Below are 26,581 nucleotides of genomic sequence, written 5' to 3'. Positions count from 1 at the left end.
ACAGCTCTCTCTAAGCGGTTTACAGAGTCAACATTTTGCCCCCAATAATCTGGGTCCTCCTTTTACCAACCTCGGAAGGATGGAAGGCTGAGTCAACCTTCAGCCAGCCAGAGTCAAACTGCTGGCAGTCGGCAGAATTAGCCTGCAGTACTGCATTCTCACCACTGTGCCACCACGGCTCATGTTATGGTCCCTGGAGCTGAAATAACAGAGGCTCTAAAACAAGATATTCCTACTCTAGGGAGTAATGTCTTAAAACACCTGCTTCCAATTGTTGTTCTTTGTTTTGTACCTCCATATTCCGCCCTTTCTGCCAATAGAAAGAAGAGAAAGCAATATTAGCCAAGCTGCAGCGAGCCCAGGCAAATTCCACAGAAGGGCTGGTGCCTCGCTGGGTCCCCGAGCGCTCATTTCCACGGAACAAGGACTCTAAGGCATTGCGACAGATGGTAAGTCTTGGGTTTGCTTGAGACTGTACCTGGGAAAGGAGGTAGGATGGCATAACATATTATTGGATTCTGCTTTGTTCTTTCATTCCTGTTAAGAACACTGTAGACCAAGGGTCCCCAACCCCCAGTCCGTGGACTGGTAGCAGGCCACAGCATGCCAGCAACCAGTCCGCACTAACAAGCAAAGCCCCATCCGTGAGATGCAGGCAGCACACAAAACCACACAACCTCTGGTCCACGGAAAAACCTGTCTCCACAGAACTGGTCCCTGGCGCCCAAAAGGTTGGGGACCTCCGCTGTAGAGCTTACCTTTCTTGGTGTTGAGCTGAAGGGAGGATAACCCTGAATGTGAGATAAGTTAGATTAAAATAGAATAGATTAAAAAAGGCATTAAAAACATCCTAGGCAGTCCCTGCCCTATGTCTGATTCGCCAACACTGAGTTGTCTACTCAAACTGAAAGCAACTCCTGAAGATGTCTCCCCCACAACTAACCAGACCATTAAGCTTCTTTTGGTGAGAGACGTTTATATTGATATGGATATGATTGTCCTAATATGTGTTAGAAGTCATGTTCCAAAAAATAGAAGGGTCACAATAAAAATGCATTTATATTTCTATTAACTGCCTTAAACACTATTAACTAAAATTAATTGCTTTTGAAATTATTGTTTAGAGATACCTCTCTGGGTAGCTCACCCAGGTAAATAATACAACTGTCATTTCTCTCACACAGAGATAAGGTGAAATGAAAAGGTAAATGGATGGAGAAGGAAAGAATTTAGAGATAAATCCTCCTTAGGCATAAAAAAGGGGTTAAATGCACCAGGCAAACAGCCCTTCCCCCCAAACAAGCTAATAACTATCAGATTAATATTAAAAGGGACCAATGCATCTACTCTTCTTAGAAATAGAAGAACCTTCCCTACCCACAGATTCACAGGTAATGATTTTGGAACTACTTGATTGATTGATTGATAAATACAGTAAAGATGTGCCATATTCAGATGCAAAGGACAGAGATATTTTGGATCCGGCACAGGTTCTCTTGCTGTACCTTCGGGCAAAGGTCCCCATACTAGATTTGAAACACCCTTGTCCACTGCAGATGTGAAAATTGCACACCTCTAAGATATAGTAAGGGACGTGGTGGCTCAGTGGGTTAGGACGCTGAGCTTGTCGATCAGCAGTTTGGCGGGTCGAATCCCGAGTGCTGCGTAGCAGAGTGAGCGCCTTTTACTCGTCCCAGCTTCTGCCCACCTAGTAGTTCGAAAGCACATAAAAATGCAAGTAGAAAAATAGGGACCACTATGGTGTGAAGGTAACAGTGTTCCGTGCGCCTTTGGCGTCTAGTCATGCCAGCCACATGACCACAGAGACGTCCTCGGACAATCGCTGGCTCTTCGGCTTTGAAACGGAGATGAGCACCGGCCCCTAGAGTCGGAAACGACTAGCATGCATGTGCAGGGGAACCTTTACCTTTTACCTTTAAGATATAGTATTCTTCCAACCCAGGATAGAAGTTCTGCAAAGCCTTTTCCTCATAAGTTCTGAACCCCAAAGCCTAGTTCACATATAATACTAAGTAAACTGTCATGTGGCTTGTTCAGATTTCTAGCAACAGCTGCCTTTCTCTTTCCTACAAACTGGCAAAGGAGAAGTGGAATATCAAGAAGGGGGGGGGGGAAGGAAGTATCAGAGAGTGTATGGTTCTCTCCATGTATGGGCTGTTTCAGTTTTTATTTTCATTGATAGATTATCCTTTGAGAAATAAAGTCCTCCACACTAAAAAAGAAAAGAAAAAAGGTTGCTTACCCCTTCATTAAAATAAAGGATTTCTACAGTTTGTACCTATACTAGCCGATATATAGGAAGTAAAATGAAGTGTTCTTTCTTCACCTTAACACTTATTATGCAGCAAAGGAGAAAACTAGGAGAAAAGGTACTGGCTCCAGAATCTATAGGCACGAAACCTAAAAGATGTTTGCAGCCTAGAATGATGCTTAAAGGACAAGAATGCTCTCATGGGTTCAAAAAGTTAGCCTGGAATGCAGGGCTGAGGGAATGGGATGGGAGAAATTGCTTAAGGCCATAATAATAAAACTACAGTAGTATAATATAGTAAGATAACTGTCAATAAAACTATACATATAACAAGCTAGAGCTAGAGTTTATAGTCTCTGTGGAAAATAGACTGCTGTTGACCTGAGCAGTAAAGAAAAAAAGTAACATCACCACCCTTGTAATTCTTATTTCCTTGATACTCAGCAGTAAAACCTTCTCTTCTGTGCCCACACCCATAACTCTCCAGTTGGAAGCATTGGGAAAAACCCTCTTAAGTAACACTTCGCATAAATTGGTGGCCTGAAGAGTAGACAATATGAAAGATATTCTTCTGTCCCGTTCTCCATGAAGCTGCATGCATTTCTGGGGAGTTTCTGATCCACCTCTGTCTCTTAAAATATTGTGGAGTATTCATTCACCCACTGTGTTTCACAAGTAGCTTTGTCTGTAGCTTTTTTTTCTTAACGTTGTGCTGATTTTTTAAATTATTTATTTTAATTGTCAAGTGCTTGAATATATTTAAACTTTAAAATTGATTGAAACTTACTCACAGAGCTTATGATCAGATTTATGATCAGAACATTTATTAGAAATATTCAAAGATTAGGTTTCTGCATTTCACTCAGCATAATCTGGGTACTGTATTGTTTTAATGCGATGCTTGAACGTAACGGCTTTTGATATATGATCATTTGTGGCTTAGAGTAATAAAGGAACCTAGCCACTGCAGCTTATTTTAACAGACATGGTTAAAATTGAATCAAGATCTAATTAGTGTTTAGAACAGCATGACGATGTAAAGAAGTATCATATTTCAATATTAGAGGATATAATTTCCATTTACTCACAAACCATGCTTGAAAATTGTGCCTTAATGTATGATCTCAGTTAATATCTAAATCCATATCAATGTTTAAAGGAATTCTCTTTCTTAATATTGGAGAATGCAGTCAGTTGAAATAAAATGCTGGTTTGTGCATTTGAACATCTTTTTAATAAACGCTTTAGGGAAAGATGAGATGTGTATTTTAATGTATAGTTAAATTATGGCATTTGCTACCATAAAGTTCAGTGATAGTCACTGAGTTGGAACAGATTTAAAGGGGGTGAGATGAATTTATGAAGATAAGGCTATCAGAGGCTAGTACTTTGACTGTATTTTACTTTCAATATCAAGAAGACAGTATTGCCCTGAAATACTGCATTGCTGGGGGAAGTGAATAGGAAGGTGTGTTTCTCACTTCTTTTGTTCTATATATGTATGTATTAGCTTTTAAGAGGCCATTGGATGGTTACTATAAGAGCAGAATATTGCAGCAGCAATGGTCTGCTCTGATTCATCTAACTCAGGGGTCTTCAAACTTGACCCTTTTATGACTTCTGGACTTCAACTCCCAGAATTCCTCAGCCAGGGATGCTGGCTGAGGAATTCTAGGAGTTGAAGTCCAGAAGTCATAAAAGGGCCAAGTTTGAAGACCCCTGAGCTAGCTCTCCTTCCGTTCTTAAATGAACATTCCATCTTTGTAAGAAATCATCCAATCAGAGCTTAGCGTTGCCATTTGGCATATACTGTTCCCGGTATGAGAAGCTCTTGAGATGTTTGGCAGCTGGGAGTGTTCCAAATCTGATTACTCTCCGAATGAGTTAGCTTTGGCCATGTGGGTAGCAGCCATTTAAAAGCGAGGGATTCTTGAAGATGCAATTTCAAATGAAATTTTGGTTGTAAGTAGATGTCTCTCTAATAATGAGGCAAGCTTGTTAGCAAAGAGAGAATACTATGCGCTTCATGCTTGAATTATTTGGAGCAATTTTGCTTAGGTGAAGGAATAAGGGTTGCTGGTTTTGCACATACACATGCATCACACCCATACACACATGAGTCTTCCCAGTGGTGTGGAGGAAACCTGATCCAGGTTTTTTTTCCTGGTTTGTTCCACACCTTCCACTCCACCCGCCACAATCCACTTGTAGGCCTTGAGCAGTCCTTTTCTAGGCTGTTTCAGTTCTCTGCTAGGAAATAACTTTTTTGCCCTCGGTGTGTGGGGGGTATTGTTGTTTTTTTTTACTGCCACAAGAGTTGTAATTCTCTTGTGGCCATGTTTTAATTACAGAACTATATAGGAATTAACACGCAATGCACTGAACTTGTTATCAATGTATAAAATTATGCCAAGGAAATTGAATGGTCTGTTTTACTCCAAGCCAAGAATGAAAGCTCTCCAACCATACCAAAAGAAATATATCAGAAAGAGCTCAGTTTTATTAGCTGCAGAGCTGTACACCTCTTTTATGTGCAGGAAGTTTTCTAACATGGGGAAGAATTGAGCTCTCACTCTGCCTCCCTCTATTTTGCAGCTTTCCACTGCATATAGGAAGCAGAACTAAAGAGGAATTTGAAACAAGGAACCTTCCATGTTCTGTTTCTATTGCCCATAACAACCCACTGCTTCACTTTCCCTTCCTTCACATCCCAGCTGCCCTTGACCTTTCTTAGGTGGTGTAGAATCTAGTTAATAATAGTAATAATAGTAACAGTAATAGTAACAGTAACAACAACAACAAACAACAACAACAAACAACAACAACAACAACAACAACAACAACAACAACAACAATAATAATAATAATAATAATAATAATAATAATAATAATAATAATAATAATAATGTTGGAAGCGACCTTGGAGGTCATCTAGTCCAACCCCCTGCTCAGGCAGGAAACCCTATACCATTTCAGACAAATGTCTGTCCAGTCTCTTCTTAAAAACTTCCAGCGTTGGAGCATACACAGCTTCTGGAGGCAGGTTGTTCCACTGGTTAATTGTTCTAACTGTCAGGAAGTTCCTCCTTAGTTCTAGGTTGCTTCTCTCCTTGGTTAGTTTCCATCCGTTGCTTCTTGTCCTGCCTTCAGGTGCTTTGGAGAATAGCTTGGCTCCCTCTTCTTTCTGGCAGCCCCTGAGATATTGGAACGCTGCTATCATGTCCCCCCTCGTCCTTCTCTTCATTAAACTAGACATACCCAATTCCAGCAACCGTTACTTATATGTTTTACTTCCCCTGAGCGTTGCCTTCTTCCTTCCTGCCATCGCTTCCTTAGATTCTCTGCTTTTCTCTCTTGTTGTTTTTTTTTTGCTTCTTTTGCTGAAGAAAACTATGGATTATGGAACATAACCACACAGCATGTGAAAGTATAAGACCATATGGGACTGAGGTGGCGGGAATATTTTGAAATGGTCAGGTTTGTAACAACGCTTTGCAAAATAGAAATTCGCCATTCATGTTATTTATGTTGCCTTTTGCAAAATCTAGACAATCCTAGTTTTATTTCATTAGCTGAGATGAGGAGGAATTTGATAGCAGAGGTATGGAATCCATAAATTTAAGTATCAGTTTATATCTGGTTGGGGCCCACAACAGCATTTCAGCTACTGTAATTGCCAGAACCCTTTATTCAAGAATAAAAACAAAATTAGTTCTTTTTAATGAATCATAATAGGTGCCAATTCTTTCTCAGGGCCCTATTCCTTTCCTTTGCATACCTTAGAACTGGAAAATCCTAAATGAGCAGTGTTATGTATTGGGCTCAATGGTAACACCACGTGATAAGCTGGAGCAGCTAACAGCTCTCCAGCAACCCAGACTTCAGGTCTCCAGTGCTGCTATTGACTGCCCCTAGGCGGCAAATGGTTGCTTTAAACCTTTTGGCTGCCACCTAGGGACCAGGCTATAAATTGCTGCAAGCTGCAGCCCAATTCTCAGTTCAGATCCTGCAAGCAATAAACCATGAGCTTTCTTAAACTCACTTGCCTCGTCTTCTTTCCTGCGCGAAGAACTCACTACACAACACTGGTGATGAAGGTGGGATCCTGCTTCTCCAGAAGAGCTGAAGTTCACTAGGGGAGAGGCAGCTCATGCTAGAGGGAAAAGGCATTCCGCCCCCCCTTCGGTCGGCTAGCAAGCCACGCTAGCGACCTTGTGCTCAGCGGATTCAGTCCCTGGGCCTCGGAGAAGCAGGATCGGAAACCGCAGGAACCAGCTGAAGACAGCATGCCGAAGGTTGGAATTCGATGTCAAGCATCCAGAGGGATGGTCTTCCTACTTGTCCCAGGTAGAGAGCTACCTCCAGGCAAACCAAGTCGCTGAAGATGGGCTAAAGGCCACCACGTTACTCTGCGTGTGCGGCCCGGCCACATTCGACCTGGCCGAAAATCTCTTTGCACTGACGCCAATAGAGTCAGTCTCCTACGCTGACCTCAAAAAGAATCTGGGAGAGCATTTCCAGCCAAAGACGTCAGTAATTGCTTGGCGTTTCAGGTTTGAACAGCGATTGCAGCAGCCTGGCGAAACAGCATCTGAATACATCGCGGCCTTGAGGCAGGCCGCACACCTCTGTAAATTTTCCGATGTGGAGGAGCGACTGCGAGATCGGCTCGTCTGTGGCCTACGGAATCAAACGCTCCAGCAAAGACTTTTTGCCAGACTGAATTTAAACATTCATCGAAGCCCAAGACGAAGTAATGGCAGACGAAGCCGCCAGGGGTGCAGTCCAAACAGTCCAGCCCGCCAAAACAACGAAGCATGAAGAAACAGATCACCACGAGGACGCCAAATGCTCAGAGGAATCTTCAGAGGAAGAAGATCCTGAAGTCAACAAGCTTCACAATCAAACCGATGCACAGCACTGCAGCAGCAAACAGCAAGAGAGCACTTACAAGGCAGTTCTCTTACCTAGATGTAAGGGGTGCGTCGGCAGCCATCAACGTGCTGATTGCAGATTCCGGTCAGCCACGTGCAGGGCCTTCGGCAAAACAGGCCACATTACAACGGTTTGCAGAGCTCGCCAGAGGGACCGGCCACCCAAACACCGGTCAGAAGATCCGACCAGGAGAGGCACTGGAGCCCAGGGTCCATTTAGTGTGGGGTTTTGTAGAAGCCGTAGAAGTGTATGCCGCACCGGGGCCCGACACCACCTCAAACCTAAACTCAAACTGCAGGTGGAGCTACAAGGAGTCCCTTGTAAAATGGAGTTGGACTCTGGCTCTGCTGTCTCCATTATCTCCCAGGACACCTTCAATTTCGTGTGCAGTCGCAGTAGGCAATGGGCCAAGCTAAGGCCCTCCAACATAATTTTAATTGACTTTCAAAACGCTCAAGTCAAAGTTAAGGGAGAAGCCACCTTGGCCGTAAAATTTATGGGGTATTTTGGGTACCTGGATGTCATAGTAGTAGGGGGGCAGAGAACGAGGCTCATAGGACTCGATTGGTTTGATGCTTTAGGCCAGACATGTCAAACACAAGTCCCGGGGGCCAGAACCGGCCCGCGAAGTGGTTTCATGCGGCCCGCGAAGCCATCCTGGAAACAGTATGGGAACGGCCCCCACTGCCTTGGCCCTGGCCCAGAGACCCTCCTTCTGCCAGAGACCCTCAGATCTGTCCCACTCCTGCCCAGGCCCCCATAGGCACCCTTGATGTGAACGATGTAGAGCTGGCCACGCCCACCCAGTAGGCCATACGCACTTTGGCCACGCCCACCCAGCCCCCTGAGGGCAACCGCAACGCTGATGCGGCCCGCAATGAAATTGAGTTTGACACCCCTGCTTTAGGCATTCAAATAACTGGTATCAACCGGACACAAGCTGCAAACCTTTTGTCAGTCTGCGAGGATTTTGCAGACGTTTTTGATTCAGCCCTAGGAACGTACACAGGCCTGCCTATCTCATTCAAGCTAGATCCCAACGTAGTCCCCATTAGGGTTAAGCCGAGAAGGGTCCCTTTTGCCCTAAAGCATAAAATTGATTTAGAATTAGACAAGCTTGTAGAACAGGGTGTTTTACAACCAGTTCATGGTGGGGAGTGGGAAACTCCTATAGTCAAGCCACTTAAGGCCAACGGAGAAATTAGGATATGTGCAGAGTATAAATGTACATTGAATAAAGCCCTTAAGCAACACGCTTACCCTGTCCCAGTGGTGAACCACATTTTAGCCTCTTTGCAAGGAGGAACCATTTTCGCTAAATTAGATTTAGCACAGGCCTATCAGTAACTGCTGATAGGGGGGCTTTCAAGGTAAAGCGTTTACACTTTGGAGTTAGTGTTGCCCCAGGCATTTTTCAAGGAGTCATGGAACGCACACTTAAAGGCATTCAGGGGGTTTGCCCTTATTTTGATGATGTACTTATTGCTGGGGAATCCACAGAAGTGTTAGCCAGCAGGCTCAGGGCTGTTTTACAGAGGCTTTGAGAAGCAGGCCTCAAATTAAAGAAGAGTAAATGTAGTATTGGGGTCACTTCAACAGAATTTCTAGGATTTCGAATTGATGCTAACGGTATTCACCCTGCTGATTCCAAAGTGAAGGCCATTCATTTAGCTCCTAGCCCTAAATCCAAAGGAGAGCTACAGGCATTCTTGGGCCTCCTCAATTTCTACCATGCTTTCCTGCCTAACAAAGCTGCATTGGCAGAGCCTCTTCACAGGCTCTTAGATAAAAAAGCTCCATGGGAATGGACAGGCACTCATGAGAAAAGTTTCCAGGACTTAAAAGCACTGTTGTCAGCCAAATCCACTATAACTCATTTTAAGGAGTCTAAACCAGTCTGTTTAGCATATGATGCATCTCCTTATGGGGTGGGGGCAGTCTTGAGTCATTTAGAAAAGAATGGAACACAAGTCCCCATTGCATTTTATTCAAGGACACTGTCCTGTGCTGAGTGTAACTACACTCAAATTGACAAAGAGGCCCTAGCCATTGTAGCTGGAATAAAAAAATTCCATGGCAGAGACTTCACGGTCTTTACAGACCACAAACCACTGTTGGGACTTTTCACAACAGACAAACAAACCCCCCACTTACTTTCACCAAGAATGTTCAGATGGTCTATTTTGTTATCTGCATACACATTTAAATTGATTGACAAACCTGGTAAAGTAATGGGCCATGCTGATGGCCTCAGCAGACTCCCACTGCCACTAACAGAACCAGACCTGGCCCCTGTGTCCAGAATTCTGTCCATTCAGGACCTGCCAGAATTTCCCCTCCATGCTGGGGACATAGCTGCAGAAACAGCTACAGATAAAACACTGAGTAGAGTGCTCTCATGGGTACACACGAGGTGTTTGGATAAAAGCCCAGGCTCTGAGTTTCAGAGTTACTTTGTCAGAAGACACGAGCGATCAGCCCACAAGGGGTGCATCCTGTGGGGAAACAGAGTCATAATCCCCTCGTCACTAAGAGAGAGGGTCTTACAGTCATTACATGAGGGCCATCCAGGCATTGTCAGAATGAAAGCCTTAGCAAGAAGCTACCTTTGGTGGCCTGGCCTTGACAAGGACATTGAAGCACAGGTACATGGTTGTTATACATGCCAGCAATCTAGGCCTGAGATGCCACATGCCCCAGTTCACAGGTGGGAGGAAACGCACACTCCCAGGTCTAGAATTCACATAGACTACGCTGGGCCCTTTCAGGGACAGCTCTTCCTTATAATGGTAGACAGCCACTCCAAATGGCTTGAAGTGATTCCAGTTGCAAACTTGACTACTACTAGGACCATCCAGGTGCTGAGAAAACTGCAACACATGGGTTGCTAGATGTCTTACTTTCAGACAATGGGGCTCAATTCACTGCTGCTGAATTTCAGACCTTCCTAAGAGCAAATCTTATCAGTCATGCAACATCTGCCCCTTTTCACCCGTCTTCTAATGGTCAAGCTGAACGTATGGTGAGGACATGAAGGAATCGCTTAAACGCATTGTAACAGGTGACTGGCATCACAGACTGGCAGATTTTTTACTCTGTCAGCATTCTACGCCCTGCACTGCTACAGGCAAAAGTCCTGCAGAACTTTGTTGGGGGAGGCGACTGATCACTAAACTGGACAGGTTGCATCCAGATAGAGTGGCAGCTGAAGCCTGTCGACCAAAACCCCCAAGGGGGCTACAAGAGGGCGATTGGGTTTGGGCAAGGAACTATGGACATGGAAATTTGTGGGTCCCTGGTAAAATTACCAAATCATCTGGTCCCCTTTCTTACGAAGTGGGGCTGGAGGGAGGGCGAGTCATCAGACGCCACATTGATCAACTCAGGAAACAGTTTCCAGAATGGCCACTAAGCAAGGACTGCGTCTTAAGTCCCTCCCAAAGTCCCCAAACCTACAGCCAAGCCAGCCCGTACATGGACTCTCAAGACTCTTCCTTCTTAAGCATTGAGGAACTGGGTGTAGAGGAGGGGAGTCCAGCAGTGCAACATGGATCCCCTGAAGGAGCAAGCCAACCAGACTTTAACAACCGCTGTGCCAACTCTGCTGATCAGTATGACTCTGGGGTGGGCCAACCTGGAGAGGCCAGCCAGAGAGCATCTAATTCCTTTGACTCAAGTGCATCAAGGGACATTGGTCTACCTGGCCCGATGGGTAAGCTGGTAGACCAGAAAGTGACTGGAACCCCAAGGCGTTCCACAAGGGCACACAAGCCACCTTCTTATCTAGCTGATTATGTTGTAAAATAAAGGAACTATAAGTTGTCTGTACTGAAACTTGTCACTGTACTGAACCAGTATTGGAGCTATGATGTTAACTGTCTTGTGTACTATAATGGAAGTCTATTCATTCTGGCTAACTGACACTCTAATGTAACTTGTGCTGTTTTACAAAAGTTGCTATGATGTTAAGTCTTGTAACTTGTACTATTGCCAATTATTGATATGATGTTGTCTGATCTAAGAGGGGAGGGGTGTTATGTATTGGGCTCAATTGTAACACCGTGGTAAGCTGGAGCAGCAACCCAGACTCCAGGTCTCCAGTGCTGCTATTGGTTGCCCCTAGGTGGCAGTGGGGTTGCTTTAAACCTATTGGCTGCTGCCTAGGGGCCAAACTATAAATTGCTGCAAGCTGCAGCCCAATTCTCAGTTCAGATCCTGCAAGCAATAAACCATGAGCTTTCTTAAACTCACTTGCCTCATCGTCTTTCCTGCGCGAAGAACTCACTACACAACAAGCGGGTTTTCTGTTCTTCCCCTGCATTAGTTTCAGATTGTCAGGAATTTAAACAGATTGCCTGGCTTCAAACATTTTGCTCAGCCAGGATATGGTTGTTTAGTTTTGACTTAGTATGTTGTATAAACTTAGCCATTGTGATATATAAAACACGCTTTGGGTCTTACTGAAACCACCCAATTCTGCAGAGCAAACTATATTTTAGCATGATAAGTGAATCCAGTCAATATCAGCTCTGTAGGGAGTTTCGTTCGTTGAAATATTTGTTCCTTTTTTTTAGATCATCTGATTTATTTTTTCTGTCTTGAATTTGTTCAAGCCTTTCATTTGGCAGGTTCTTCATTTCAGTGTCAAGATGCAAATTAAGTCAGCTATCCAAGCAAAATAAGATAATCGCCCTTACCTACCATGTTTGGGGGTAACTTTTTGTTCATTAGTGGTTTCAGGCCCCGTCCGACGAGTCTTCAAAAGAAAGAATCCGGAACGGGAGCTGGTTCTCCTAAGCCACGTTTATTAGCCTCATAAACAGTTGCTCGAAGACAGACGAAGTCAGCGTTGATTCTACAGTATCATCAACGCTGTTAAATAGCCAGCCAAGCCGACACCCTCCACCACACCCCTAATTGTTTCACCACGCCCACACCCTACTTAACTACCACCCCCCATGGTTCCCACCCTTTGGCACCCGCCCCACCACCATTGCAGCCGGTAAGCCACCCCCCAGCCCAAACCACCCTCTCTTCCCCCATAGCTCCGCACGCTTCCATCCTCCCCCTCAGCCCTCCAACCCGCCGCGAGTCTCGCCCTGAGCCCCTCCCCGACCTGCCGGGGGTCTCCACCACCCCCTGAGTCACTCTGGCACCCATCCATGTGTTGCCTCCAGTCTCTGAAGGCCGGTAGGTCGCTCCCCGGCCGAATATGGCAGCCGCGCTCCCCCCCGGCTCGTTGGCCGCTTCCGGGAGCCGCCGGGCTGGTCCGCGGCCTCCCCAGCTGACGGGCGGGCCGCCGCTGTGCTGTTCCTCCGGCCGCTGCTCTTCCTGGATTCTCAGGACGGCGTGGACGCTGGCGGCCGTTTCCGGAGCGCCGCAGCTCGTCGGCAGGAGGAGGAGGCTGACGGGAGTCCCTGGAGGCAGGTAGGCCGTTTCGTGGCTCCCTCGGGTGTTGGGCAGGCGGGTGCTGGGGCGAGGCAACGGCCGAGCACCGTCCCGGCCCTTCAGGAATCCGCGGGCGCCGGCAGCTGGTCTCGGGGCCTGGCGGGGCGCTCCGTGGGCGACAGCGGTGGGTTTCGGGGCCTGGTGGGGCACTCCGCTGGCGCCGGCGGTCTGGCGGGACGCTCCGCGGCCCGTGCGAATGTCGGGCGTGCCAGGCCCAATATGCCGCTCCCCCTACCAAGGGTCCTCCTGCAGACGTAGAGAACAAGGTCACAGAATCATTCACTCTGCATACACCTCCGTGTCCCCTACCCCCCGGCCTGCTAGGGTGGGCACGGTGGAATGCCCGGACCAAACGTGGAGCATGGACGTCTTCCCGCGACACCCACGTTGCCTCCTCCACCGGGTACCCCTTCCACCGAAGGAGATACTGTATGGCACCCCTCCGCACCCTGGAGTCCAACACCTCCTGCACCTCATACTGGTCAGCGTGAACCGGTCCGGGACCCCCCTCCCCTGCCGCCGCAGTAGCCGCTGGAGCAGGCTTCAGCAGGCTACTATGGAACACCGGGTGGACCTTACCCAAGAACTTAGGCAACCGCAGTCGCACCGTCACCGGGTTTACCACCTGCACCACCCGGAACGGCCCGAGGTATTTGGGTCCTAGCTTGCGGCACGGGACCTGTAACCGTAAGTACTTGGTAGACAAGTAAACCAGGTCCCCCACCCGCGGTGTAACAAAGGGTTTTCGTTTCTTGTCCGCCTGTGCTTTGGTCGCCTCGGCGGACCGATCCAATGCTTCCTTTGCCGCCCCCCAGGCGGCCGTGATTTGACGCATCCAGTCCTGCGGTGAGCACGGAGACCCCTCCTCCTGGAGGCATTCAGCGAAGGGAACAAATTCGTGACCGGTGACCACCCGATATGGAGAGAAGCCAGTACTACTATGAACCGCATTATTGTACGCCACTTCAGCAAGCGCTAACAGGTCTACCCAGTCCGTCTGCCGAAAAGACACGTAGCTCCGTAGATAGCGTTCAACGGCAGCGTTGGCTCGTTCTGCGGCCCCGTTGGTGCTGGGGTGATAGGCCGTACTCAGCCCCTGCGACGAGCCGATATGACGCAGGAACTCTCTCCAAAACCGAGCCGTGAACTGCACCCCTCTGTCTGAGATCACATGCCGTGGCACTCCATGCAGTCGGTATACTTGCGTGAGAAACAGCCAAGCTAGTCGACGAGCTGATGGTAACCCCTTACACGGAATAAAGTGTGCCTGTTTGGAAAACAGGTCGACCACTGTCCAAATAACGGTGTGACCCTTACTCTCTGGGAGGTCCACAACGAAGTCCATGGCGATGTCTTGCCATGGCCGAGTCGGGTCAGCTACCTGCTGCAACAGCCCCAAAGGCTTCCCAACTTGGGGTTTTGTAGTAGCACAGACATGGCAACGCCGTACATACTCCTCGATGTCACTCTTCATGCGGGGCCACCAGAATTAACGACGTGCCAGATGTAAGGTTTTCACAAACCCGAAATGTCCCACCTGTTTGGTGTCGTGACACCCATGCAGAACGCGTGGCCGCACAGTTTCAGGTACATACAATCGTGCTCCATGCCACGCCAGGCCGTCCCGCATAGTTAACAGTCCCGGATTACTCCGTATCCAGGCGTCCTCCTGCAAGGCCCTTTGAATGGCCTGGTTCAAATTCTCCTCCGACACCTGTCCAACACTCTCTGAACCAACCCCCTCCTTCACCAGTGTCGGGATGAGTGCCTGCACCACCTCCTCCCTCTTGCTGTCAAACTGTGGCATGCGGGATAAAGCATCCGCCAGAAAGTTCCGACCCCCCGGCACATACTTCAGCACAAACCGGAAGCGACGGAAGTATAAGGCCCACCGGACATGCTTAGGCGACAGGCGGCGAGGGGTTTGTAGGGCCTCCAGGTTTTTATGGTCCGTCCACAGTTCAAATGGACGGGAGGCCCCTTCCAGGAGGTGTCGCCAGGTCTCCAACGCCCAGCGGACCGCAAAAGCCTCCTTCTCCCACACCGCCCAGGCCCGTTCAGTGGGAGTCAGTTTCTTGGAGGCATAAGCACACGGCTGCAGGACCCCGGCACTGCTCCGCTAAAGGAGGACGGCCCCAAGAGCAACATCACTCGCATCCGCCTGTACGACATAAGCCAGTTCGGGGTCGGGGTGTCGCAAAATGGGCTCTTTAGCGAAGAGGGACTTCAGTTCCTCGAACGCCCGCTGACACGCTGTGGACCACTCCAATTTAAGCCCTGGACGCGGGCGTGTCTTTAATTGTCGTGTGCGCAGAAGATCTGTTAACGGCAGGGCGATGGCCGCGAAGCGTGGGATGAACTGTCTGTAGAAGTTGGCAAAGCCGAGGAAACTTTGCAACTGTCGTCGAGTCCGCGGAGCCTGCCACTGTTGAATGGCGTGTACCTTTCTAGGATCCATCTCCACTCCTGCCGCCGATATACGATATCCAAGGTAGTCCAGCCGGGCCCTATGGAACTCACACTTGGACAGTTTAACATAGAGCTGCGCTTCCAGCAGTCTTGTCAACACCTGGCGCACAAGGAGTACATGCTCCTCCAATGTGTCCGAGTAAATCAGGATGTCGTCTAAGTACACCAAAACTCCCCGATACAGGAACTCATGCAGGACCTGATTGATCAATTGCATAAATACAGCTGGAGCTCCCTGTAGGCCAAACGGCATCACTCGGAACTGGAAACTACCAAGGGGACAATTAAACGCAGTCTTCCACTCGTCCCCGGCTTTGACCCTCACCCGGTAGTAGGCTTCCCTCAGGTCCAACTTGGTGAATACCCGGCCTGTTGCCAAATGGGCCAGCATGTCCTTCATCAAAGGAAGGGGATAGAGGTGCTCCACGCACACCGCGTTAACCCCGCGGTAGTCCACACACAAGCGCAAGCCCCCATCCTTCTTCTCGCGAAAGAGCACTGGCGCCGCCACCCGAGACCGTGCTCGTTGGATAAACCCTCTCTCCAAGTTCTTATCTATGTACCGCCGTAACTCCTGCATCTCCTTCGGGGACATGGCGTACATACGGGGCTTAGGCAGTCTGGCTCCAGGTTCGAACTCGATGGCACAATCTGTCGGCCGGTGGGGTGGTAACGAATCGCACTCCCGCTCATCGAAGACGTCCATTAAGTCGGAGTAAACTCGGGGTACATGCACCTTCGAGTCATCCTTGACCCGCAAACCTTCTCCCGCGTCCCCGTGTCCTCCGGCCCCAGAAAGGAATGGTGGAGAGGGGGCTCGGGGCCCAGACCCACCCGAAGATGACGACAACCCCCCTCCCACCAAATCGTGGGGCCCCATTTGTCAAGCCACGTAGGGCCCAGGATAACAGCTTCAGTCATAGAGGGCACCACAACAAAACGCAAAGTCTCCCAGTGGGCCCCCAATTCCAGCTGGACTGGTTCGGTGACATGGGTGATAGGAGCCCCCCCATCTGGTCGTGACGGCTGTTGTCTCGGTCTTCCGGCCACGCTATCCCAAGGAGCCGTGCCGCTTGGTACTGCCGTTGCGGGAGCCGGAACCCCGGGACCTCTGTGAACCTCAGGTTGACGGACCGGTCCCTGGTACCTCGGGCTGTCCATACGGAAGCGGGGCGGGCTAGACCGCCGAGCAGGGCCACCTGGGAGGGACCACTGCCCCTGGTCTGACTCATCTGGAACAGACCAGAACCCAGGCTCCCGACCCCTCACTTCCCCGAACCGCTCTCTGAGAACCTCCATAGTACGGCTGCCCGGAGCGGTGGAGTAGCTCCATTCTTCACCGCTGTCCTCCATGAAACACCGCTCCCTCCACTCTGTAGACGCACCTTTGGGCCGGGACGTCTGGCCTTGGCCGAGCCCTCTATGATCCCCATCAGAGTGTGTCCACCGATCACTGCTGCGACCCCGCTCTCCAGCCTCCTGAGGCCCCGGACCAGGGCCGTCAAGTGGGGGAGGCCTTTCCTTCCGCCGCACCGAGGGCAACGCCTCCTCCCCCACCTCCACCGACTCCAAGAGCCCAGCCGCAGCTCCAGCTTCCTCCTGCTCCTCAGCCAGCGGTGCAGAATCCTCCGTACCTTCTGCCATAGCAAACTCCCAGGGAGAGCTCTCCACAAAGGGTAAAGAAACGCTGACTTACTTTCAGGCCCCGTCCGACGAGTCTTCAAAAGAAAGAATCCGGAATGGGAGCTGGTTCTCCTAAGCCACGTTTATTAGCCTCATAAACAGTTGCTCGAAGACAGACGAAGTCAGCGTTGATTCTACAGTATCATCAACGCTGTTAAATAGCCAGCCAAGCCGACACCCTCCACCACACCCCTAATCGTTTCACCACGCCCACACCCTACTTAACTACCGCCCCCCATGGTTCCCGCCCTTTGGCACCCGCCCCACCACCATTGCAGCCAGTAAGCCACCCCCCAGCCCAAACCACCCTCTCTTCCCCCAGAGCTCCGCACGCTTCCATCCTCCCCCTCAGCCCTCCAACCCGCCACGAGTCTCGCCCTGAGCCCCTCCCCGACCCGCCGGGGGTCTCCACCACCCCCTGAGTCACTCTGGCACCCATCCATGTGTTGCCTCCAGTCTCTGAAGGCCGGTAGGTCGCTCCCCGGCCGAATACGGCAGCCGCGCTCCCCCCCCGGCTCGTTGGCCGCTTCCGGGAGCCGCCGGGCTGGTCCGCGGCCTCCCCAGCTGACGGGCGGGCCGCCGCTGTGCTGTTCCTCCGGCCGCTGCTCTTCCTGGATTCCCAGGACGGCGTGGACGCTGGCGGCCGTTTCCGGAGCGCCGCAGCTCGTCGGCAGGAGGAGGCTGACGGGAGTCCCTGGAGGCAGGTAGGCCGTTTCGTGGCTCCCTCGGGTGCTGGGCAGGCGGGTGCTGGGGCGAGGCAACGGCCGAGCACCGTCCTGGCCCTTCAGGAATCTGCGGGCGGCGGCAGCTGGTCTCGGGGCCTGGCGGGGTGCTCCGTGGGCGACGGCGGTGGGTTTCGGGGCCTGGCGGGGCACTCCGCTGGCGCCGGCGGTCTGGTGGGTCGCTCCGCGGCCCGTGCGAATGTCGGGCGTGCCAGGCCCGACAAGTGGCCCTCTTGATGGTTGCTAAGTAAGAATTCCTAGTCCCCTGTCATTCATTGTTACAGGTTGCTTTTGATTTGTTGTGGGCAGTTTGTTGCTATGGCACAGATTGTTTATGAAATTTGGTAATCTAGCATCTGTTGCCATGATACTGCTTGCAACTGAAGAGGGAGTTCCAGTGATATCTTTTTAATAGCGGTGCTGCCAGTTGTTGATGGGCATTTTCTGACAACTTTTTGTTGCCCTGGTAGTAGTGGCTGTAGCACAGAACATCTGTTGTGGCTTATTTAATCCATTGCAATGGAAATGGTTTGTTAGTTGTTAAAATGAGGAAGGATCCTATCTGTTATGTGTTACTGTTTAATGAAATACTTTGAGGTAACCCTATTCCTCTCTACGTAGGAATCTGAGTTTGTTTAAAAACAATTGCTTTTTGTGTTAATGCCCTCATGCCAGTCAGATTGCTTTATATCTCTTTATGGTGTTTTCTTAAAGCACTGCTTCGGCCCCACTGAATGGCAGGATCTGAAAGAGGGGGTTCCAATTCCATTCATTTAAACAGGGTCCAGATTTCCCACATCCATTTCTATTGGCATTGTTGCTTAATCCTAGGAGGCTTGAGATGAAGATGATGTCTGCATAGGCACTGATCAATTATGTGCCATCAAGTAATTTTTGATTCCTAATGACCACGTGGATTTTTTTTCCCCCATGACAGTCTATCCCTAAGCTGTTCATGAATCATGTCCACAAGTCTCTGTAATCCGTCTCGTGTATTTGAGCAGAACCAGAGAAAACTGCAGGATTTTCTTGGAGATGCAAGATGGTTTCCACTGACAAGAGTTCTAGTTTTTTCTCCCTTTCTCCATCCTATGTCAAGGCACCATGGCACCTAGCAGTAATTTCTCAGCCCTCTTGGGTGGATTTCAGTGGCCTTTCTTCTTCTTTCCCAACACAATGGGACATTGGGACAAAATTGTGTGAATAGATCGAGATCTCGTCTGTCCATCATCAGTGCAATAATTCTCTGAAAATGGAAAAAAAATGGGAGCAAATTAGGGGAGAAGCTGGTGAAAGTAAGATTGGGATTGAAAATGAGCAGAAGATTGTTACATTATTCTAGTCACTGTCCAATGAAACTGTTTTGGGGTTCCATTTCAGTGTGTTTTCTGGCCCACTTTTGGCACAAAGACTATGTTGTTTTAGATTGGGAGAAGGAAGAATGCTGATTCTCCTGGATCTTTCAGTCAAAATATCCTGTTGGAGCAGCTAACTGGCAGGGAGAATGGGGAAGGTTCAATGGTTTCAGCTTGACCACAGTAGCTATTTTCAGAAGGTGATTCTGAAATTCTGTTGCTAGCAGAATTCCTGACAATAATAATAATAATAATAATAATAATAATAATAATAATAATAATAATAATAATAATAATTTGGAAGGGACCTTGGAGGTCATCTAGTCCAACCCCCTGCTCAGGCAGGAAACATTATACCATTTCAGGCAAATGGCTGTCCTGAATGATTAACCAGTGGAACAACCTGCCTCCAGAAGCGGTGAATGCTCCAACACTGGAAGTTTTTAAGAAGAGACTGGACAGCCATTTGTCTGAAATGGTATAGGGTTTCCCTGCCTGAGCAGGGGGTTGGACTAGATGACCTCCAAGGTCCCTTCCACCTGAAATGCCTGAGGTTGTATGGGGCTTTGGAATACAATGTTGTCAGTGCACAGAAACCATCCAAGTCTACGACCATATTTATTTTCATCTAATGCAGGAGACATAATTAAAATGCTGAACTTACATTTAAGTTAAATCAGAGAGTAAATAAAGCCTAAAGAACTGAAGTTCAGTTTAAGCAAAATGGAAAGATTTCTATGACCAGAGAAGGACAGGGGTGTTTTGGCCTGCCCTGGAACAATTTGTACCCTCCATAAGGAATGCATTTGCCATTCTGGGATGCTATTACCACAGAGTTGACTTTGCCTTAGAAGTTCAAAGCAGATCCCATGGTATACAGTTTCCTCTCCCCATCTTCAGTGGTATGCTAACTGTGTCTGTTCTTCACAAAGGTAGCCTGGCTGCAATATTGTACGCCCAGATAATATCCCATTTAAATTACCCTAATGATGGATCGTAGGTAGTATTGCCTTTGAAGACAGGTTGGGAGTTTTAGCTGCTACAAAATACACAGATTGTTGATCAGGACTGGAGGGTTTGGTCATAGCTCACTAATTTTGAAACTATGGCAGTGGCTTCCCAATCATTTTTAAGTATAACTATGTTCTCACCATTTTAGTTTCTGAAATGGTTTGGACCCCATCCACACAAGTTCTTTACTTTTCCCTTTCATGTGAAGTAAGGCAGATAATGAATTGAGGTTTCTCAGCGTGGTATTTCATATATATCTTGGAGTGGCTTGCCTGGTGCCAACTTTGATTTTCATACGTGGCAGTTAAATAATATTTTTAATTAGCCCAGGTTTTCTAGCTGTTATTACTTTCACCTTACTGATCAGATATGGTTATAACATCTATCTCTGTTACATTCTTCAGCTAAAAGTAATTACTTAATGATGAATTCCACTTATAAAATAATTGTAATTGATGATTACTCTAGAAGGCTTTCGGGCTCAAGCAACAGACTATACTGTATACTTATATAGTACAGGTAGTCCTCTACTGACAGTTCATTTAGTGACCATTCAAAGTTACAATCACACTGAAAAAGTGACCTATGACCATTTTTCACACACATGACCGTTGAAGTGTCCCCTGGTCATGTGATCAAAATTCAGATGTTTGGCAACTGATTCATATTTATGAGGGTGGCGGCGTCCCAGTGTCGTGCGATCACCTTTTGCAACCTTCCGACAAGCCAAATCAATGGGGAAGCCATGTAACTAACTTAACAACTGCAGTGATTCACTTAACAACTGTGGCAAGAAAGGTCAAACTGTGGGGCAAAACTCACTTAACAAATGTCTCACTTGCTTGAAGTCAGAGACCGAATGTGAAAGAGGAGACCTTTTTTTTTTAAGGTAGTAGAGATTGGCAATTATTCTTCTGTGAAAACTCAACGCTCGGCCTCCCAAAGTCTCTGTGAACCTCTTTCCCACACCTATTACATTGAGCGTTAACCAGCCAGCAGGCCGCCCTGCTGCTTAGCTGTAAATCTCAACTATTCTCTGACAAGCTGTAAGGCAATGTTGTTTTGTTGGCCAAAGGCCAGCCCAAGCCAGTCAAATTTATTGCACCTCCCTTTTTGTGTTTGAAATGGGAGAGTCCAGGGGAAGGGCTCTGCTTCTGTTCCCTGTGTTGGTACAATGAAGTGCACAGCCAACAACCTTATTATGTTTCTTTTCTCAGCTTTACGGAGGTTTGGAGCAGAGAGAAAAAGGGCAGCCTTAGAGGGTGCTGTCTTTGAATGTTCTTTTTTTTAAAAAAAAAAACAAAACAGGCTTGCAAATACCACCACCATCATCACCCTTCCTTATCCATTTTGGGTGAATACTGCCAGAAATACCTAATTTGGTACAGACAGTCCTCGACCGCAATTGAGCCCAAAATTTCTCTTGCTACGCAAGGCAGTTGTTAAGTGAGCTTTGCCCCATTTTATAATATTTCTTGCCACGGTTATTAAGTGACTCATTGCAGTTGTTAAGTTAGTAACATGGTTACTTAACATGAATCTGGCTTCCCCCATTGATTTTGCTCGTCAGAAGGTCCCAAAAGGTGATGGTGTGACCCTGGGACACTGCCACCGTCGTAAATACATGCCAGTTACCAGGCATCTGAATTTTGATTATGGAGATGCTGCAATGGTCATAAGTGTGAAAAACAGTCATGAGTCACTTTTTTTCAGTGCTGTTGCAACTTCAAACGGTCCCTAAGTGAATGGTTGTAAGTCAAGGACTACCTGTATAGGTACGTGTATGGGAACTTAAAATCCCAAGTATGTCCAGGGAATGTCTGCCAAAAAAAAAAGAGAAAAATTTTGATTGAAAACTATGTTGCTGGCAACACTTACCAGGAGCGCTCTTCCCAAGATTGCTGCTTTCTAAAGATCTCAGAATTATAATTTCTGGGTTTCCTGGTATCGTAGCCACCAGCACACTGAGAGTTGTAGTCTCGATTTGAGGAATACTGTAACCACATTATTACAAATTTTCACCACATATAAAATTACACAGGTACTCCTTGCTTACTGACCACTAAGGTGCCACGGTGCTGAATGAGTACCACTTATGAATGGTCCTTGTAGTTCTGGCCGTTGTACCACACCCACAGTCATTGGGGTACTTGGTAACTGACTTCTACTTACAACAGTTGTGGCACCACAGTTACATGATCACTATTTGCGACCTTCCCTGCTGGCTTTCAATTGGGAAAACCAGCAGGGAAGGTTGTAAGTCACTCGGGTAAGTCAGCCCCACCTGGCAGCAGCCAACCCTGGGCCTGAAAACACTTGCGCGTGCTGCTGTACCCACCCAAATATCCTTCCCCACCTGGCTTGCGAGCTGCCTGGGACTTGCAACTTCTTGCCACCTTTCCCACTGACATTGTTTGTGGGAAGCCGGTGGGAAATTGTGAGGAGGTCCTTGCTTGTTGACCAACGATTCTTGCTTAACAGCAACAGGAACTGCCAGGATTGCCATTGCTAAGCGATGTGGTCATGTAACATCACATTTTATGACCACATCACTTAGCAGGGGAAATTCTGGTCCAAATTACCATCGTTAAATGAGGACTGCTTGTATTCGTTGCAATTATCACGTTTTTCTGCAGTTTTTGAGATTTACCTTAAAGGGAATGGGTAGTATCCAAATTAATATATACTGTGTTCTCTTGAACATGATACCCTCTCTCTTTCTCTCTCTCTTTTAGGGTATTGATGATTCCAGCAAAGACAAGTAAGTGCCTTCATTTTACAACCTCCTTGAGATTTTGACAGTGGGGATGGAGAAGATCATTCAAGCCAGACTCCCTAAACTATCTTCTGGCAATATATGAAAGATGGCATCAATTGCAGAGAGGTCACATTATTTGGTCTACTGGTTAAGCCGGCAGGCTAGAAACTGGGAGAGTGTGAGTTCTAGTCTCAGCTTAGGCATGAAAGTCGGCTGGTGACTTTGGATCAGTCGTTCTCTCTCAGTTCAACTCACCTCACAGGATTGTTGTTATGGGGAAAATAGGAGGAGAGAGGAGTATTACGTATGTTTGCTGCCTTGAGTTATTTATAAGAATAATAAGTGGAATACAAATGAATAAAATAAATTGTCTCGTGTGTCTCTTTACTCTCCAACCTGAACTTTGCTTTCCCATAGCCGAAGTACACAGGAAGCCTTAAATCCTGAAGATGAGGTTGATGAGTTCTTGGGCAGGGCCATCGATGCTCGAAGCATTGACCAGCTGCGCAAGGATCATGTCAAACGTTTTCTGCTCACTTTCCAGAAACCTGAGTTGGAGAGAAAGGTATTTCCCTTCTCTGTCTAGAATTGAGATTTCAAATTGGGCACAAAGGCATCTGTTCTTCAATTCCTTGGTAATTTTTTTCTTCTCTTTTAATTCTATAGTATTCCAAAAAGGTGGATACCCGCTTTGGTAATTATGTGGCTTGCACCATGCTAGTCTTCTGCTTCATTTGTTGCATCCAGATAGTCATCTTCCCACAGTGAGTAACACCCGTACAAGAGTACGTTCTCATGTACTCTTTCTGCAAACATATTATATACATAAGCATGTGCACGTCCGTGATGAAAAGATACATACATGAAAAGATCTTAGTGTACCCAGTATTGGTAGTCCTTAACTTATAACCGTTTGTCTAGGGACCATTCAAAATTATCACGGTACAGGTAGTCCTCAACTTATGACCACAATTGAGCTCAGGTTGCTAAGAGACAATTGTAAGTTAATTTTGTCTCATTGTACGACCTCTCTTGCCACAGTTGTTAAGTGAATCACTGTAGTTGTTACGTTAGTAACACGGCTGCTAAGCACATCTGGCTTCCCCATTGACTTTGCATGTCAGAAGTCAGTGACCTTAGGACACTGCAGCCGCCAGTTGCTAAGCACCTTAATTTTGATCACATGACTATGGGGATGCTGCAACAGTCACAAATGTGAAAAACAGTCATAAGCCACATTTTTCAATGCTATTGTAATTTTGAACGGTCACTATATGAACTGTTGTAAATCAAGGATTACTTGTACTGAAAAAAGTGACTTAAAACCAGCATCACATATATGACCATTGGAACATCTCCATAGCCATATATATGATCAACATTCTGGGGCTTGGCAACCAGCATGAATTTACGAGAGGTGCAGCATCCCGGAATCACGTGATCACTATTTGCTACATTCCCAACAACTTCCAACAAGCAAAATCAATATGGGGAAGCTGGATTTGTTTATTGATGATGTGACTCACTTAACAACTCCAGCGATTACTTAACTGTGGCAAAAAAAAAAAAAACTTGAAAAATTAGGCACGACTTCCTTAACAACTGCCTTGCATAACAACACAAATTCTAGTCCCAATTGTGGTTGTAAGTTGAGGAGTGCCTGTATTTGGGACATTTATAGCCAAAGTAGCCATGTGCTTTAGTACACACAGATGCAAAAGCCCGAATTCCACATCACATGTATACCATATTGTGCTACGAACAAATATGCTGTTCCAGAAAGCAATATTAAGTAACTTCTAATGCTCCAGGGAACCTGAAAGTTCAAAATAAGTTTGGGGACTGCTTCAACCAAAGGACTACAAAATCACCCAAATAAAAATTGCAAGTTGTATGTACACACACACACACACACACACCATGCACGCACACACCTAACTACATGGATTTCCAGCTTTGCCTTAATATTATTGGCGTATGAAGGGATCGTCTACTAGAAAGATTAATTTAGAAACAGCACCATGGGAAGGAGAATGGTGCATTCCCTTGGAACTGCTTTGAAGCTGATGTTTGAGCAAAACAAAGTGAAAGTCGTTCTGAAGCGATGGAGTCCCAGATGCTTTGTGACATAGCTGCAAAACCTACTTCAGTGCTGTAGCAGCCTAGTGCAAGATTGGGGCAATGTACTGTAATAATCCGATGTTTCCAAGTGTGTTGGGTTATGACCACCCAGCCAACATTGGATGTCTTGGGGATAGTGGGAATAGTCTTCCATCATACCTAAAGGGCTCAAGTTGGGGAAAGTCGGGCCTGTATACTAGCAAGTACTGAAAAGGTTAATTTAATGACAGTGTCCGGATTTCTCAGACTTAACTCTGTTCCTTATTTCCGTAGTTCCTCTCTGATGCTTGGTGCCTACATCAGTATCTTCATCATCCTGGCCTCCATTCTTTTTGTGTGTGCCATTTATTCCTGCCTTGGTGTAAGTTACACTCTCACAAATCCCACAAACGAGCAAATCTTGATTCGTTCTGACTTTGTTTCCACCAGCTGTGGACTCCGCTTGGGCACATCTTCTTATCAAGAGTAGAGAGATGTGTATAATTTTCCAGGGGGAACATTCTTCCCCAGCTGGTGGGTACCTTTAAGGTGTGTTTGGGATTACACTACATAGGATTTCACAACACGCTTGAAAAACACCTGCTTCTGGAAAGCCATTTCAGAACCTATGGAGTTTTATTACAGTGTTTTCTCTTTTTGCACTGGCTCCAGCCAAGTTGCAGATGGAGGAAAGTACTAATTGGTGTTGGACCAGTAAACAAGCAAGATTTGGAGTTTCTTCTTTTTTTGCCAGATTGGGGAAATAGAAAAATGAAAGTTGCCTTATATCAGACCAGATTATTCATCCATCTCCAATGTTGTTTCCAGTAGTATTATCCAGTGTTATTGGAAAATAATATTGTCTACAGTATCATTATTATATTATTATTGTCTGCTGAGCACAATTCAGCTTCTCAGTAGACAGCCTGAATCCCCACTGTAGAGTCTTCTAGATTAAAGGCTGCCATAAACTTGATTCCTGCTATCTGGCTCTGGAGTCCATCAGGCTAAGGGGGATAGTTGGAACTAGTTGGAAGCGATGAATGGTAATACCAGCACCCCTTTACTCATTCAACCTTTTCCAATCCCTTCTAGCCCTTTCCTGCCGCTTTGCAGCGTGTTTCTTGCAAGATCATCCAATCCCGAATCAACAGCACCATTACTGGCGTTGTCTCCATCCTGCTTGTCTTCATCTCTGCCTTTGTCAACATGGTATGAGAAGAAGGGAGGCTGGAGGAGGGCTGAGGGGCAAAGGTCTTGAACGCACAAGATTGTTCCGGTGATACTAAATTGGGCAACAAAGATTGCTATAGGCAGAGATGATCAATGATAGGGTCTGAATACAGGTAGTCCTCGACTTACGACCACAATGGAGCCCAAGGTTTCTGTTATTAAGCGAGACATTTGTTAAGTGAGTTTTGCCCCACTCTACAGCCTTTCTAGGGACGCGGTGGCTCAGTGGGTTAGGACGCTGAGCTTGTCCATCAGATGGTCGGCAGTTTGGCGGGTCAAATCCCGAGTGCTGCGTAACAGAGTGAGCGCCTGTTACTTGTCCCAGCTTCTGCCAACCTAGCAGTTCGAAAGCACGTAAAAATGCAAGTAGAAAAATAGGGACCACTACGGTGGGAAGGTAACAGCATTCCGTGCGCCTTTGGTGTCTAGTCATGCCAGCCACATGACCACGGAGACGTCCTCGGACAATTGCTGGCTCTTCGGCTTTGAAATGGAGATGAGCACCAGCCCCTAGAGTTGGAAACGACTAGCACGCATGTGCGGGGGAACCTTTACCTTTACCTTTACAGCCTTTCTTGCCACAGTTGTTAAGTGA

General features: G+C 47.3%; 1 protein-coding gene across 1 annotated transcript in view; it reads left to right on the top strand.

The window, feature by feature from the left end:
• Window positions 1–26,581, top strand: part of ADCY6 (adenylate cyclase 6) — a 70,783-nt gene that overhangs the window by 31,012 nt on the left and 13,190 nt on the right. The window contains exons 10-15 of the mRNA XM_083352429.1: window positions 321–449; window positions 22,631–22,656; window positions 23,071–23,218; window positions 23,320–23,417; window positions 25,048–25,135; window positions 25,849–25,965. Coding sequence (XP_083208555.1) covers window positions 321–449; window positions 22,631–22,656; window positions 23,071–23,218; window positions 23,320–23,417; window positions 25,048–25,135; window positions 25,849–25,965 — 606 coding nt within the window. The remainder of the gene's footprint in view (window positions 1–320; window positions 450–22,630; window positions 22,657–23,070; window positions 23,219–23,319; window positions 23,418–25,047; window positions 25,136–25,848; window positions 25,966–26,581) is intronic.

This window comes from Vipera ursinii (assembly GCF_947247035.1).
Source record: "Vipera ursinii genome assembly, chromosome: 2".
In the NCBI taxonomy this organism is placed as follows: Eukaryota; Metazoa; Chordata; class Lepidosauria; order Squamata; family Viperidae; genus Vipera; species Vipera ursinii.
This window is presented reverse-complemented; position numbering and strand designations above follow the sequence as displayed.